Below are 16,837 nucleotides of genomic sequence, written 5' to 3' on the forward strand. Positions count from 1 at the left end.
AGTCAGTTCCCTCCACTAACCTGGAGCTAAGCAGCCCGTGGAAAGTTCTCAGGAGGGCTCACTGCATCTAAAGCTACATCATGACTTATAAATGAAAACATTCTGTTAGGGTCAAGAGCTCTCAGAAGCGACAGGCCCTCCCATTTTTAAATGTACCATTATTTGATAGTCAGTGATTTAATTTGACATCTCACCAGCAATGATAAGTAGTTATATTACCAGAGCTGAAGATGTTAGATAGGTTCTTATGCAGCAGCTTGTTCTTAAACACGCAGCTGATTAAGAGATAATATTCATGTTTCCTTTCTAAAGCTGTATGCAACCTGAGATTACCATCAGGTTTTCAGTGCTGACAGCCACAGGCACTGACTAGGTTTCCTTAATTCCTAACAAGTGCTGGTGAAATAGCTGTGTCTCATCTGCCCTCCTATCTGCTTCTGTGTTTAGAAGAAAAACAATGGCAACTAAACCACTAGGTAGATTAAGCTCCCTTATCTTGAAGATTGAACATCACACGGTTTCCTAGCATGAGTCTCATTGCTGTATGATGCAACCATCTGGTTTTTCCCAGAGGGGTTATCAGTGTTGCAGGCAGAGTAAGAATTCAGTACTCTGGTTGTGTGCCCACCTGAGCTGAGAGCCTGCTGGAAGCCTGCCCCAGTACAGTATGCCTCGATCACCTTCAGGATCTGAGCATCTTCCTCCAGTGCAGCAGTACCTGTAAAACGTGGCAGAAAAAACAGCTATCACAAAAGGCAAAGTGCTCTGGGCTCACCTCTCCCAGCCTTGGATCCCAAGTCCCCTGGAGGTGCTGTTGCCTTGACCAACACTGTCTCTCGGACTTTGCCCAATTCCCTTTTGAGGTCCTTTACATTTTCTGGCCTTTGCAACACCCTGTGGCATTGAGCACCATGGCTAAGCGGTATGAAAACACACTTCTAGCTACTCATCTCAGAAAAACTCCGGGGGTGATGCCTGATTTTGGGTGCACCAGGAGATGGGTTGGCAGAGCATCCCTGATAGGGGGGGTATGGTAGAGCCACAACAGGGCAGGACTTGGAGATGTGAAGTCTTCTTTTCCAGGCTGAGCTCAGTGCTATCTTCTCCAGGGAGATAACTGATCTTCAAGCTGTACACTGTCACAGCTCACCATGGGTGATCATGGCCTTTCATGTAAACCCCTGAGGAATGTCCCAAGTGGACTTCGGGGAGCTGTCACGACATGTCTCTTTGCTGGTGAACATCCCTGGAGGGACAAGGCCTTTTCTTGTTCCCTAGTCCCTTATGGAAACTGCTCCAGGACCTGCTGGCATGGCCAGGTAAGGGTTTGTCCCAGCTCTCAGACCTGTTTTGATGACTGTTGTGCAGTTTTACTGCAGCTTTTAACTACTCGGAAGCGGTTCTTTGACTTCGTACCCAGAACGAGACCACCCACAATGCCTGTCCCTGTGCTAGCAGTCACAAGGAGGGTGGCAGCATGTCTAGCAGTCATAACTGGGAAGGGGCCTCTCAGGGCCTGGGACCAGCGTGTCTCCAGAAGCCTCCTGTGCTCAGCAGCACGTTGGCTTGCTCACAACATAAGCACCCCGTTGCGTCCTGCACTGTGAGAAACTGTGAGACTGCTCCCAAAGTCCTGTGGAGTACACAGAAAGCTCCAAAACCAAGAGAAAAACACAACACTTACTTTTCCGAATAACAAACTCTTCATCAGATGGTTTTCTCTCTGTTTTCCTTTTTGGAAGAAACTTCTTCATTGTTTTTGGACTTTTGCTGGAATCCTATAGAGAAACAGACTCTTGTGTTTAAGCAGAACCAGAGGCAGCTCACACAGCGGCACAGTGCAGCTGAACGCAGCTCTCTGTGTCACACACAGCACGTTACAGAGCTACAAAGCAGCCAATGACAAAGTTGGGGAAAATGAGGCTTTCTACCTTCCCCACGTGCTACTTGTGGCCCACTGCACCCTGGAACAGTGGTGGGAATTGCAGCTGCAGGTCTGGGCCAGGACAAGCTCCTCTTAGCAAATTCAACCCAAAGAATTCAAAACACATTCACAGCACTTTTAGTCTGCTTACCAGCTCCGGGGTTTTTGTTTGAAAATCCTAAAATAATTCCTTTACTCAATTTGATTTCTAGTATTAGACACTTGGGAAATGACATCGCTTCTAAATGGCCACGATTTGTTTGGGAGCATAAATCCCCACACACATACACAGAGAGCAAACAAATACACACAAAGTTAGTGTTTGCTGTGACTCCACAAGTAAGAAACATGAGCTTTCATCTCCTTCACTGAGTTGTAAGTCTTGGTGATTTGGAGAGAATTAGTGTATTAGTAGGTTACATGCAGGATGGATTTTAAGCAGGAGAAGGGGCACACCAAGGAGTTTAAGTACAATGCTACTAAATCCTTATTAAGTGTTATCTCAAAATACATTTGCCAGTCACTACTGACTCTCACAATACCTTACTGACATGGCCAGGCAAAATCAGGGTCATGCAAGCACAAGAAGCATGAGCAGGAACAAGCATTCTTTGCCACAATAAGCCAAAGAGATGTATCTACCCTTACCTTTAAGATATAAGACATCCTCTACAATGAATATGCAAAGAAAGAGAAGATGAGTGTAAGAGATTGATGATTTTCTTGACCCAATCTATTAAATCTACAACTCTAAAACACATTCAAATGTTAGTCTTGTGATTAATGTGGCACACCCTCTGTAACTGGTTTTAGAGCACTATCAACATGCAAAGGAGCATGGTGTCATGCAAAACTGAAAAATTTGCATGTGAAACGCATGGTAAGTGGGCATTAATACACTCTAAACACATCAAAATAGAGAACATGCCTCCTGAGTTAGTAGTAGTGCCTGTAGATGTTCTTTGTCTAAAACGGTGCTTAAAAATGCAGCACCCTTTGGAGCCAGCCAGTGCTGCACACCCTGTGTGCCCAGCTCTGTCTGAGCCCCAAGGAGCAGGTCGGGTGCTCACCACCAGTCCTGTGATCCTCAACCTGACCTAGCTGGGATGGTGGGATGCTCTGCCCACCCTGGAGACAAGTCCCCAGGACTGTGTCTTCTCAAAGGGGACCCGCCATCCTCACTGGAGACCTGAGAGCATCAGTCATCACCAGAGCAGCATCTCCCTGCTCCCCTGGACGGGCTGCTCCCTGCACACCTCATGGGTGGACCCATCCCTGGGATGCTTGGCACAGGGAACCAGGTGGCTCTCCTGCAGGTCTGGCCAGCAAAGTCCCGAATCTCCACGTTACAAACCCTTCACCTAACGCAAAGCAGGCCACTTTAAAAAAAAAAAAGCAAGTAGAAGAAATCATCCGTAAATCTTTTTGACTTTGCTAACCTGAGCGCGGACACACGGCTTTACCCACAGCACCTGTCATTTCAAATGATTACTGGAAACAGAACAGGGAAAATGACCCAATTTCAATGGAAATAACAAGAGTGCTGTGCGGTACGCAAGCAGGCTCTGGGGTTTCCTGAGCACAGCTAGGTATGAGGAAATGCACAAGACTCTGCCATCCCGTCCTACACCACCAGAAGCCAATTAAAGTAACACTGGATGTCTGAAAATCTCTAATCTTTTTAATCAAACTCCCCCACTCCCTTCCCTGTAAAATAACCTTTGAGATTCCTTCACAACACCTCCATTGTAGGAAGGTGGCCTGCACTGGGTTGTTAGCATAGGTTATTTTGTGCCCTACTTCAAAATAAAAAATAAAAAGACAGTGAGGTAGAAGTTCTGCTTAGTGATTTAGCACCCTGGAGGGTGGGATGAGGCAGATGCAGACCTGCCTGGGCCAACAGTGGAACCTATTTCCCATTTGTCAGCTCAGGCTCGTGTACACGAGTCCCTTGTCTGAGAGGGGAGCTGCACCCTCAGCCTGGACTGGATGGACCAGGTTCCATGCTGTGCCTGCCCAGCTCTGCTCCACTCTGCTGGACCTGTTGGCCTTTGTGTTCCTGCTCACGTGGTCAGCACAGCCCACTCCCACCCAAAGCAACATTTGGGTCCCTTGAGACCTTGCACACTGCCACCCAGCCTGCAGCAGCATCCCACCCCTCGGGGCTCCCCGACTGCTCGGCCTCTGGGGCTAAAACCTCCTGCCTGCTTTCACTCCTGCAGTGTGTGGCAGAGGAACACCTAGAAACTGCAGAGGACCATGGTGTTAGTGGTAGCACCCGATCTGTGGGTTGGGCCTGCCTTATAAATAAGTATCAGCCTCATACTGTCACACAGAAAACAATCTCCTGTCCTTCAAGCCTCTTCCTGTATTTCAGTTCACCATGCAAGCAAGAGATGGTTTAGTCTACATTAGGGATTTGGACCGTGCAAAGATTAAGGATCTTTCCCAGTCTGCTTGACTGGTTTGTCAACAATTCAATTCCTGAACTGAAATGCGTCATTTTACAAATTTAAAGAAATAAATGTCACAAAATGCCATGAGGCTACCTAAAAATCTCTCCCTGGAGCAGCAGACCCACAGTCCCCCCAGCTGCTGGGCTCTCCATCCCCGAGTGCTGGAGGGACTGGGGGGGCCCAAGCCCCCTCTCCCTGTCCCCATCCCCACTGGGAGCCCGGGCAGTGACGCTCCCAGGGCTGCTGTACCAAGAAAGTGGCTGACTCAGAACCGGAGTGCTCATTCAGTAGGGGGAACGTTACCCAAGTTACTGGTGAGTAATCCCAAAAGTTTAACGTGAGGTAGGGAAGGAGAGCACTGCAGTTGCAGTAGTGGGTGACAATGGGAGCTGGGCTGTATTTTGGGTTTCCCCACGCCACCTTCTACCTCCCAGGCTTGAGGTTTCTGTGGGGGAGGTGATCCCTCGGGCTGCTGCCTCCCAGCAGGGGATGGGTGTGTAAAACACTTGGGTGGGCAGTGAAGGAGGGTCAGCCCCACCGCTGTTGCAAGGAGCCCTGCTCCAGCCATCAAAACACAGGGTGGAAGGCATGAAAAGTATCAACAGCCCCGTCTCCCCTTCCTCTTGGTGCAGCACCCCAACCCTGAGCCGCTGCTACACTGGAGCTGGAGCAGGTCCTGGCAGGAGCCCAGCTCCCACCCACTGCTCAGACCAAGGCAGGAGGAGGGGAGGCAGCTCCACCACAGCACTGCTGAAGGAGAGTGCTCGATGGGACACGCAAGGCTGTGGGACACCCTGCTGTGGGACTGGTCGCATCCAGCAGCCAATAGCAAACATGGAGCCTGCAAACACACGTGCTGGTGCTTCCCCTGCAGCACAAAGCCATCTGCAGTGACAAGCACCCACTGCGCATCTGCGGGACCAGGGCAAAACTTGCTCTCTCAACATCCCCAGTAGCTAAGGGCAGTAAATGTAAGCTTCTGTGCCCTCACTGTGGGATAAGAACCCCAAAGACAAGCACTAGGGATTGCCATGAACCCACAGTCCCCCCCAGGCACGTGGGGTGATTACCTCTTTGTAACTCAGCGCTGCCGACGGTCTGAGTGGAGGAGCAGGACGGAGGCAGCTCAAGCTCCAGGGCTTGAGGATTTTGGGGGGTTCCAGAGGCCCACGGATTTGTCCAGATGAACTAAATGTCTGAGAAAATAAATGAGAAGCACATGAAGATTGTTAGCCACCAAACAATATAGAGAAGCAGAGGGGGATGGACGAGAATTCATCAGGAACTCCTCTGAGACATCTAGGTTGCAACAAAAACAGGACAGGATACACTTAAAATGGCTAAGCACAACATGGTAACAAACAAAACTACAGGATGTGTCTTACAGTCACACACATTGGCTCACTACCGAGGTGCACTGCTGAAACAGAGAGAGCAGGCAGTGCTGAGGCACTCTGGGCAGCAGAGGCACCTACCGAATGGGCGCTCCAGGACTGTGTTCTGGACACGGTGCTGCAGCTCCCTTTGGTCAGCCTTTGCAGGTGGTCGAGCCACTCGTGCAAGTCCTGGCTGGTGCTGCAGGACACAGTGATCCGCTCTGTCATGTTCCCTGTGGCAGAGGGTTAAATGGACATCTTTAGCAAGTAGCAGAGACCCAGGAGGAAACACAAGGTGAGCTCAGCTCAGCACAGCAGCAAGCAGCTCCTCAGCTTGCAAAGTCCAGTGGCTGCAAAAAGGCCAGGGCAAAGACATGACTGCCTGTCGTGCTCCAGGCACCCAGTGCCAGCCAGCATGGGAGCTGCAGAGGGAAGCTAAGGGAACTGGTGAGGTGAATGTGTGAGGAATTATTTCATGTTAAAAGTAAGTAAATGCAACTTTTCCATGATTAACGACCCTGACACCAAATACCATCAGCATAAACAGCTGCACAGCAGCCAAGGCACTGAGCACGAAATGACTGTGTATAGCTACAAGTGACGAGGTTATTGAAGGGGATAACTGGGAGGACCATAAGGAAAGATACCTGATGACCAGAGTTGTTAATCTGTCAATAAGCGAGGTGCTCACAGCTGCATGGGACAGATGCCAGATGCAGGTGGGGCACACACAGCAGTGCCACTGGGGTCACAACCAGCCCTGGCAGGAGATTTGTCCCATATGAAACACCGTGGTTTCTGAAAGCAGCCCAGCACCAGAGGCAGAGCTCAAGGGCGCTGGGAGGACATTGCCTCAGCCAGAAGGAAGATGCTTAGGAACTCGGACAACCCACAGTAAAAGAGCAGGGCGCAGAGAAGAGCTTGGAGGGAGGAGGAGGAGCAGCAGTACCTCGGGTGGCAGCTGCTGTTTGGACTGAGAGGAGGGCCCCAGGCAGGGGCGCCACTGACCTGCGATTTCAAACATGTGCTCGTTCCCTTCAGCATCTTCCAGCTTCGTCAGCGTCATTCCCGTCAGAGGCAGCTTCCCCTAGGAGAAGGAGGAGGAGTCAGGGGCTGCTTCTGCTTCCCAGCGGGCGCTGCTCTGCTTGTTTCTGCTGATTCCCTGCTCTGTGGGAATCGCCATTAAAACTGATGTGTGAAGGCTTCAGGCTGCAGGAAGAATCTCCCTTAATGTGTGGATCTAGATTTCCCTGCACAACTAGGTCAAACCCCTTAGAAGAGGCTCCCATGACAACTGAGTCATCCCCGGCTCATCTGCCGCCCTTTCCCTTCACTAGGTACAAACCCTTTTTGCAGCCAAGTCAGAAGGACCAAATTCCCCTTGTTTTTCTGAAAGCCCTCCCTATCCACCTGCTTTGCATGCTCAACTGCCTGCTCACCTTACTCTCACCGGTGGGTAAAATCAAAAAACCCAGCCAAGTCCTTCCCAAATCTTTCCCATCTCCCTTGCACGTGAGAACTGACACACGACAAACTGACAAATGTCCTTCTCCTGGAGGATACTGATGGTTTCAGGTAACTGGAGAAAAGCCAAGCTCCCAACAGTCTGATTGCAGCCATTCAAATGGTAAAACACAAGAAACAAGAGTTTTGGGGTGCCTCATGGAGTGCAAGTTTTGGGCTCTTCACAGTGGACTTCATAGTAGGGAATTTTTTCCAGGGACATCACAACACTCAGAGCTGGGTGGCTGGTTGTGTGGGGCAAAACCCTAGAGCTGGGTCAGGGCACCTTACACACAGGTACAACATTCCTGAGAACAGCATATAGAACAGTGCTTCGAGGGTGTATTTTTTTTTTCTCATTTCACAGCATTCACACTTACCAAATGCCTGGCAGGACAAAGGCACCAAGTGTCCTGTCCTGGCACCCACGGTAAAACCAAGCCCTGGTTCCCAGCCTGGGGCGTTTGCATCACAAAGGAGAGGTTTAAGGAAGCAGAGGATTTGAATTTGACAAGAGCTATCTGATTTCCTTTTCACACCTAACACCTTGCAACTTCAAATTAAGCATGCCTACCTGATAGATGAACCCACTCATCCGTGGGCTTGCAGACAGCATCAGCAAAACGTTGGAAAACAACAAGAAATATCGCTCTTCTTTCTCCTGAGGGGATAGGAATTTAGGTTAGTCCAGTTTTCAATGCATCACAAGCACTTTCCTCCAGCACAACGAGCCTGCTGCAACTGGATTCACAGCCTGGGAGAGATCAACCCCAAACCAATTATTCTGCCTTTTATTCTTTACAGAATCTCATTTCTGTACTAGCTTTTCCTGCTTATATTTTTGGTTGCACCTTGCTAATCCTCTTCCAATACTTCAGAGCACTTCAGAAGACCAAGACTTTATGTCCCCCAGCATCTCACATCCCAAACAAGACTCTGGGACTAGACTTCACAGGGCTTTGCTTTACAGGTCATCCCTTCCCAAGGAACAGCAAGCAAGCAAGCCAGTGATCCCAGTCACTTTCCTACCCCATACATACGTGGCTTTAACACCACTGGTGAAGGTCTGTGGTCAGCACTGGTGTGATGCTTTAGGACCAGTAGCACAGGAATCCCTGCAGTTATTTCCAAAGAGCAGTCAGCTCTGGTGTGGGACAGATGTCACAGCAGCCACTTCGTTGTGCACAGGACATGGCACAATGGTTATGCTAATGCACACTTTCAAGTCACTCTCATTTCTCAGAGTAAGTCACAGGGGAAAAAGAGGGAAATTAATGTGCTATACAACATTGAGGTACTTCTTTTGCTTCAAAAAAGTGTGTCACCACAGGCCTGAAGCTAAACTCCCAGGGTGCCAAGACGTGCACAGCTCTTCTCCAGGTAAAATTATTTATCAGCGCTATCAGTATTATTTGTCAGCAAATAATTTGGAAGCCCCCTTGCACTGCTGATCCCATGAGCAAGAGGGTATTTGGACACAGTGTCTTCAGCCAGAGAAGACCCACCTCACTCACCTCACTTCCTCCACACTGTACCATGACCTGGGACATGTAGATGATATTCCCCATCGTTTTTATGTCCTCTCCTTCCCAGCGCTGGATGGATTCCGAAAGGATCTGCAGCTCGAGCTGCTTCCTCTTCCTCAGCTCCTGGCACTGGGACTGGGAATTACAGCAGGGGGCTTCGTTAGCTGAAGGGCAGGCACAAACCCAAACCATCCCCACATCACCAGCAATGCTCCCACAGCCACGTGGGCTCAGGGCTGGTCACATCAAGGGATCAGGAATGCCTGCCTTGGCTCTAGTACACAAAGTTTGTGAAAAAAAAATCACATCCTAGTGACTTATGAAGTAATAAATGCATTAAAATGTCAAAAAAAAAGCACCAGCTGCACTGAGGAAACTTTTCTTTCCAAATCAACCCTATCTCTGAGAGTACAGGGTCACATTTTCCAAACCAAGACAGCCCCAGAGTTAAACATCTCTAATTTTGCTGCTGCTTAGAGAGATTTTGCCCATTTTGCCCAAATATCAAAGAAAATTATACTTGCAGCAATGCGAAGTCCCCACAGATCAGACGAGTGGATATTTTCTAACCAAAATTTGCAAAGCCCAAAGCAGGACTTGGTGCAATATTTCAGTGGTGCAGTAGAAGCACAAAAAGAAGCTTTTAAGGTGTCATAACTGAAGACACTGCACTGATGCTTAGCAGCTGGGGACTGGTAGAGCTCCATGGAGCAGCCAGTCCTTCAGCAGCTTGCCATGAGCAGAGGACAATGCTGACTGAACAAAGACAGCCCTGCAAATCCAAGCAAAACTTGCTTTAACTAACCCCTCTGTCAACAGAAAAAATTGCTGCAAAGCCAAACCCCATCTCAGTTTTCACCAGCTGCTTGGTTTTTTTCCCAAATCCCCATTTCTGACAAAGATTTTCCTTCTTTCCAGTTCAGTTGCATACAAAATCTTTGACCATCCAGATCTTCAAAAAGAGACATTGCATTTGGTCTAGTCTGAAAACACAATTTTGAGTCAGACTGTGGGGGCTTCCTTTGATTTGCAACTAGGTGCATTGATGGCTCCCTGGGTGTCCAAATACAATGTTTTCAGGATGCAAATTCTTATAAAACTCAACAGCAATCCATCACAGTCTGTGCAGAGGCACTTCTGCAAGTCAGGGCAGCTCCCTGGTCCCTCCCTGCCTTTGCTCAGGGGCCTCCCTGAGGGTCCTACCACAGGGCATCTCTGTCTGTCTAACCTCAAATCCACACTAAGCCTCTTCAGTTGCATCATAATTACATTAAATTACTCAGCACCCAAGTACATATTTCCAGTAAAACTCTCCATCACTTACGAGTGTTCCTAAAGATTAACGACACCTTGTAATTTAACTGAATTATTCCCCTATTATCTTCTAGAATAAATAGAAAGGGAGCTGAGTTTCTAAGTAAGTGCAACATGATCGCCCTTTCCTGTTTTCTATGAACTTTCTCCTCCCCATCTTTTATCTGCACTGCTAAGCACCAAAAACTTGCATCTGCTGTGCTAAGGAAGGAAGTTGGACCACATCTGGAGTGGTTATAGTGAAAGGCACTCGGTGGCTACAAGGTGAGAGAGAGGATGGCTTCTTCAATAACTGAAAAAAGCTTTGCTAGGTAAAACCCTTGTGCGTGGGGATGGGTTCTCTCCCTCTTTTTCATCTCAGTGCAGCAGGACTTAGAGGGGGTAAGTAACACAGCTCACAGAAATAGGTTTATTATCTCTGACTCATCCCTTCACTGCTGCTGGCCACGGCACCTGGAGCCACAAATTACCTGCAATGTGGTCAAAGCCTCCCAATGCCCATGGAGCAAAGCTCAATAAAACCAAGAGCTGCTCAAAGGGCTCAGAGGGGACCTTCCTGCTGGCACCATCAGTTGAGTCAGACACCCCATTAACCTTTCACAACTGATCTCCATGAGCAAGGGGTGGTCTAGTTTCAGGTGGCAAATGATGAGGGTATGGAGGCAAAAGGAGATGAAAGAGACCCCACCACCACCACTACCCACACATGGCTTTCTGCAGTGGAAGAGAAAGTCAGAGATCCTCCATCTCTGCTGCTGGGACCATGGACCCAGTGAGCAACTGCTGAAACATGCAGCGAGACGGGCAGCTCTAGGCTTGAAAGTTGAAATGAAGATTCTTCATAACCCATCTTTTCCATTCCAAAAGACCTTTTTTTTTTTGTTTCTAATGAGGAGACAAATGTCAGGCTTGACTCACTCTTGGTGAAATGCAGCCCTGAAATGGAGTGCTCTATTTTAAGAATTGCCACCTACCACGAGGGACTTGAAGGATGTGACGGCTTTCAAAACCTCTTCGTGATCTGCATGCGCCTCCTAGTGAAGGAGAAGGGAGAGAAAAGTCCCTCAGCCACCAGCAGCAGCCACCCTGGGCACCCACCCGCAGGGTGCTGGGGGCTGTGGGGCCAAGGGTGCAGGCAGCAAGGGCTGCAGGAGAGGGCCCGAGTGCCCCAGACACCTTCCTCACCACCCAGTTCAACCTGACACGGTATAAAGCAGCTATGCAACTCATTGATACAATTTAATGAGTGTGAAGTAGCCAGAGCAAGAGCAGATGTGATTTTACTTAGAACAAACTGGGCTTGCAAAGAAAATCAGACAGGCAGAGATGCAGGGTGGGTATATGGTTTCACCTTCAGGAAGGAAACTTCGATTGGCATGCAAGGTATTCCACTCGCTGCCTCACCAAGGGTGCCATTGCCATGAGCATCAGCAGGAGCTTCACCTCTGGGCTTATGGAGGGCACATCTGAGCAGAGAGCTCTTGGGCCAGGGAGGGGAAAGCAGGATGCTGCCCCTTATCTTTGGCTGCAGCTGCAAGCTAGCACTCTCCTAGCACCTTCTGGATCTAGGGCCCTACATCACAAGCTCTTCACCACCCAGTCCTCACGCCAAGCGAATCGTAAGGCGTCTATGTTGTGATGAAGCTGTCCCTGTGGCTGTCAGAGCCTGCCTGGCATCATTCACCTCTGCATCCAGGACCAGGGCTGTCCTGAACATACCTGCCCCATCTCCAGCAGTGCAGGGAACACTACAGCGTGCACCCACACTGCATATTTCTCTATTGCATCCATCTCTATTGCATCCACCCATATTCCTCCCACGGCATCGCAGCTTAAACCTCAACCCTACTGATTCATGCAACAAAACTCCCACACTCAGCTCAGAAACTAAGATAAATAGGTGATGTGTGTCCCCAGACCATGCACTGACCCTCATACAGCATCCTGCAAAGAGCACCCTGTTGCCATGTGGGGCTGGGGGCTGCAGCCAAGCTCAGCTCAGCCCCTGCAGCCCAGCTGAGCCAGCTCAGAGCAGGACAGGTCAGGTCTGCAGCGTGCCTACAGTGCAGGCTCTCATGCCCCCTCCTATGCAGAAAAGCCCCCACTCAACACAGAGGTTTCAGTCCTCTGGCTGGGATGTGGATTTGAATGATCACGGCTGAGTGCTGAGTAATCAACTGGTAATTAATACCAGCAGAGGGAAAAAGCAAACACAGTTAAAAATAGGCTGTTACTTCTGCTTTCTTCACCTCCCTGCACCAGCCCCAGGTCTGCATCCCCACGGCTGGAGTGCAGCAGCAGGTGAGTAGCAGAGCTCCAGCTACAGAGATCTCTACAGTCCTGGGAGGGCGAAATGTCCCGGAGCAGCTCTGCCACTGGCTGAAGAAGTCTCAGCCCCCCTTGGCCGCTCTCCCTGCCCCCAGGCAGCAGCTCCTCCGCCCCCGTGTCTGTGCTGGCTGCCAGGTCCACGTCTGCCTCTGTGGCTCTGTCTCCACCCGGGAGCACAACCTCAGGCAAGGGGCTGGGATGTCCCTGTGAGCTGCAGCAGTGAGCAGCAAGGGGTAGGAATATCATAAAATGATAACAAAACCCACTGATTTACTTGCTGTGCAAATAAATACTAGCTGTGACCTGACCCTGAACTCTGCTTTTCCTTGTGCTGGACATGGCCCACTTTTGAGGGAGAGCTGGGCTGGGGAGCAGACAATGCCTTCCCTCAACAGTCCCCAGACTCCCCCACCGCTTTCCCACTTTAATTTCTGAAAGGTAGATAACGTCCCATGAAGGTGGGACACTTCTTTGGGAGGGTGGGAAGTGCTTTTAGCAATGTGGTGCTCCAACACCAACAGGCAGAGGTGCTTCTTGCAGGGTCAGCTCTTGCTGCACGGAGGAGCGCAGCCTGCCCAGCAGCCCCAGGTCCCACCTACCTCCATGTGCCGCTCCAGCTCCTGCAGCAGTGTCACATACTTGTCCAGCCTCAGGAAGGGCTTGCTGAGGCTCGTGGTTAAGATAAGAATGCCTGGGTTGGCCGCTCCCTGGCTCTCCATGAACTTCTCCAGCTCATCACTATAAATAGAGACAACAAGAAGAAGGAGGAGGGCTGGCCACTGCTGAGGGTTGTGTTTAGCTGCCTCCTACGCTCTCCTGATGGCCGGGGGCTCTGCTCCAAGCTGTGCCTTTATAAAGGCAGCCCAGCAGAGCAGGCAGGGACCTGTGACCTTCCAGGCAAGCAAGCCCCTGCTCCCCAGGGATGCCGGGGAAGACGCTGCATTGGTGTGCACAGCCTTGGGAGCAGCAGCTGGTCCCTGGGCACAGCAAGGTGGCCCAGGGCCAGGCATCTGGTGGACAGCGTGGGCTGCAGAGGCTGGTGTTGTGCTGGAGGATGCTGCAGCACCACGCTGGGGCCGTGCTGGGAGCTGTGACACAGGTGTCAGCACATCCACCGCTCCAGAAAACATGGCTTGTGTGTGTGTGTGTCAGCACGTTTGCCAAAGCTACCCCTGACTGAGTCAAGAAAGCAGGTCAGACTGAGGAACCACATGAGTGAGTCATTTACAGGAGCCAGGCTTTTTGTTAGGCTGAATTAAAGCTGGATTTCAGCAGGTAAGTAAATATATTTTGAGATCCAACTACAGAATGGGAGGGCTTAAACAGCATGGCTGGGGTCCTGGCTTTCCATGGCTGCAGGGAGGACAGCTAAACTAGCACTAGGGATGACACAGTTGTAGTCTTTTGGCTCACCATGGTCTATAGCACGTTATATAAATTCAAGTGTCTACTCAAGTGGGACATGTTGAAGAAAGATGTTATTACTGCTTTCTATCAACGACCCTGCAAATCAACCATTTGGCTGAACTACAGCTCAATTAATGAATCGGGTAACTCCAAGAGACTTGATGACCTTTTGATGATCCTTTTGCAGGACCTTGATGATCCTTTTGCAACGATGTGGCCCACACGAGTGCCACAGGAGAACATGCTCCCATCTGCAAGTGTGTGAGCACTTCAGCAGTGGGTCTGAAACAACCTCTGGGTCCTTTAGCAATTGACAATCATAGGAGGTGCTACTGCAAGGGCTGAGGCTGCCTCTGTTGTACTCAAGGTAAGAGTCCTTTACATGCAGGCAGGACCTGTTAGAGCAGCTCTGAACACAAGCAGCACGAGTGGTCTCCATGCTGGGCCTGCCAGGCTGTGCTGAAGAACCCAAAGCTCCAGCAGTTTTCCCAGCAACATGTTCCTACATTACCCCTTGGCTCTGCTGTCAAAATACAGGACAAAAGCCACACCAGGGCAAGTATTAATGACAAAAGTAACTTTTTAAAGGAGGGATTTCAGGCTGCACCTCCTCCCCCACGGCTCACCTGTGCTGGGTGAGGACGCTGACTGCCGACGGGTGGTTGGCACAGTAGGTCAGGTACAGGGAGCGGAACTGGGGCATCAGGCTCATGAAACAGCCTCCCACACGCTGCTGGTTCTCCGGGAGCCTAGGGACACCAACACACCAGCTCCTGATCTGCACCCTGCAGCCACAGCACCCTCAGGCACTGCCCAGGGACATTCCCAGCTCACCGCACAGCTGCAGCGCTGAGCAAAACACCCAGACCTGCCACTTGAGGAGGAGGAAGAAGGTGGTCCTCAGATGGGTCTGGCTTTCTGTGGTGCTTACAGTGAGCATCACAAACCGTTATCAGCCCGGGACAAGGTGTGACCCAGCCTGTCCTGTCCCACCAGCAGAGTGGCAGCTGGGATGCTGTAGCCCACTGCAGCTGATGAGATGTACTGGAAAGAGCTGGGTGCAACACAGGGGTGGTCCCACTGTCTGGGCTGCCCATGAACATGAGAGAGGAGACTGAGAAAGAGAAGCCCCAGTCTGAATATATTTCCAATATTCAGCCTTTTCTCCACCTCTCTTCAGCCCTTTGGAAGGAGAGGCTGGGCTAAGGCTGAACACGTCTGCCAGGGGAAATTATCACCTCTAAGGGTTTGGTCTTTGCTCCCTGGCAATCCCCATCTTCATGCCTTCCAGATCTCCTGCCTTGCAGGTGGCTGCATTTTTGGTCTAGGTACATTTTCATGTCAGATCTAGCGACACTGTCATTCAGCAGAAGCTTTAACAGTAGAAGTAACACAGTTTCTTCTACCTTCTTGCCAAAGCACTACCTGTTATTTTCCTCTATATTTAACAAGTTTAAGACAGTAGCCAGGAGGAACACTAATGAACGTGTCTTACTATTATTTTTAGCTAGAGTTTAATAGTTTTAACAACCTCAGTGCTGTGGCACAAGCTTACTTGGCAACTTCTTCCAAGGCTTGGTTCAGGGTTTGCTGAAATGCAGAGATTTCTTCCACATTTCCCAGCAATGACGCGATGTCCACGGCGCTGAGCCTAAGAGAGTCAAATTGCCAATTAGCACCAAAGACATGTTGCTCTCAGGAACACCCCCATGGTATTGGTAAGTGGTTCTTCCAAAGAGACCCAAGAATTTTTCTTTCCCCATATACACCATCAGACATGGGAAAAACCCAAAACTGTGATCTGTGAGCTACAGAGCACAGCCTCCGGAAAAGATGTCTGCTGTCAAGGATTATCTTAATTGGATTTTAATCACACTAATCTTGTCAGATGTTTTGCTGTCTAATAGATGCAGACAGATGGGACTTCAGCCAGGGGTGAGGAAGGAGGTGTGTGTGCAGATACAGAGACAGCTTGGTCTTCAGGGACTCATGCTGTGGGTTTCCCTATGGGAGGAGAGTCCTACAGAGTGGCCCCTCAGTAGGGGCTGCTTTGTTCCTTGAGCAAGGTTGGGCTTTTCCTAGCCAAAGCTAACGTGTCTGCTTCTGCCACCAGAGGCATCCTCAGAGGCACTTTCATACCACCCTCACTTAAGCCGTTTGCTGCCTACAAGGCTGAGAGCATGAGAAACCTTCAAATATCCCTGAAGAAGATCTGGGAAAGGGAGGATACATTTAAATACAAAGGCCCTACGACACCACTCTCCCATCTCTCCAGACTGGACAATATCTCAACATCTGCCCTCCACCTGTGATGTCGTGGGGCTGCCCGGCCCACAGCGTGCTCAGCTGGAAGGACCCTGGTCCCACGTGTGGCTTCGTGGAAGAGACTGGAAGAGATGACTGTGAAGCTGAAGCAAGAAGCAGGAGGTTAAGTTAACTGCACCAGGTCTTCTGTGCCAGGGGAAACTATTGATAGGCATCTGAGGGGCACCAGCACACTGCCTGTCGCTGCCTGGATAAAGGACAGGATGGTCTGTGCTGCCTTTGCGCCACACTGGCCAGCACGGATGAAAAACACATCAGCTTATTTCCACAGGTAAGCCCTGACAAAGTTCCCCAGTCACCCCAGCATTGCTCAGGCCATGGGGATGGCAGCACAGGATCACAGAATGGCTTAGGTTGGAAGGGACCCTACAGATCATCTAACCCAACCTCCCTGCCATGGGCAGGGCCCATGACACCTCGCAACTAGTCCACAACCTGGCCTTGAACACCTCCAGGGAGGGGCATCCACAACCTTTATGGGCAATCTAGTCCAGAGTCTCCCCACCCTCATACTGAAGAACTTCTTCCTAAGATCCAGTCTAAACCTACTCTCCTTCCATTTAGAACCATTTCCCCTTGTGCTGTCTCCGCACACTCCTGTGACAAGTCCCTCTCCAGCCTTCCTGTAGCTTCCCTTCAGGTGCTGCAAGGCAGCTATAAGGTCCCCCTGGAGTCTTC

The 16,837-nt window shown here is 50.2% G+C and overlaps 1 protein-coding gene across 2 annotated transcripts in view; it reads right to left on the minus strand.

Annotated features, from left to right (window-relative positions):
• ARHGEF6 (Rac/Cdc42 guanine nucleotide exchange factor (GEF) 6) overlaps window positions 1-16,837 on the minus strand; it is a 28,739-nt gene that overhangs the window by 2,144 nt on the left and 9,758 nt on the right. For both annotated transcript variants that reach the window (XM_008946521.1, XM_008946522.1), the window contains exons 6-17: window positions 15,390-15,485; window positions 14,461-14,583; window positions 13,027-13,165; window positions 11,074-11,133; window positions 8,774-8,920; window positions 7,834-7,920; window positions 6,765-6,843; window positions 5,856-5,989; window positions 5,451-5,576; window positions 2,573-2,593; window positions 1,685-1,778; window positions 629-718 (exon numbers count right to left, since the gene is read on the minus strand). In XM_008946521.1, coding sequence (XP_008944769.1) covers window positions 629-718; window positions 1,685-1,778; window positions 2,573-2,593; window positions 5,451-5,576; window positions 5,856-5,989; window positions 6,765-6,843; window positions 7,834-7,920; window positions 8,774-8,920; window positions 11,074-11,133; window positions 13,027-13,165; window positions 14,461-14,583; window positions 15,390-15,485 — 1,196 coding nt within the window. The remainder of the gene's footprint in view (window positions 1-628; window positions 719-1,684; window positions 1,779-2,572; window positions 2,594-5,450; window positions 5,577-5,855; window positions 5,990-6,764; window positions 6,844-7,833; window positions 7,921-8,773; window positions 8,921-11,073; window positions 11,134-13,026; window positions 13,166-14,460; window positions 14,584-15,389; window positions 15,486-16,837) is intronic.

The sequence above is a fragment of the Merops nubicus genome, unplaced genomic scaffold (genome assembly GCF_000691845.1).
Source record: "Merops nubicus isolate BGI_N331 unplaced genomic scaffold, ASM69184v1 scaffold19158, whole genome shotgun sequence".
NCBI classification, from domain to species: domain Eukaryota; kingdom Metazoa; phylum Chordata; class Aves; order Coraciiformes; family Meropidae; genus Merops; species Merops nubicus.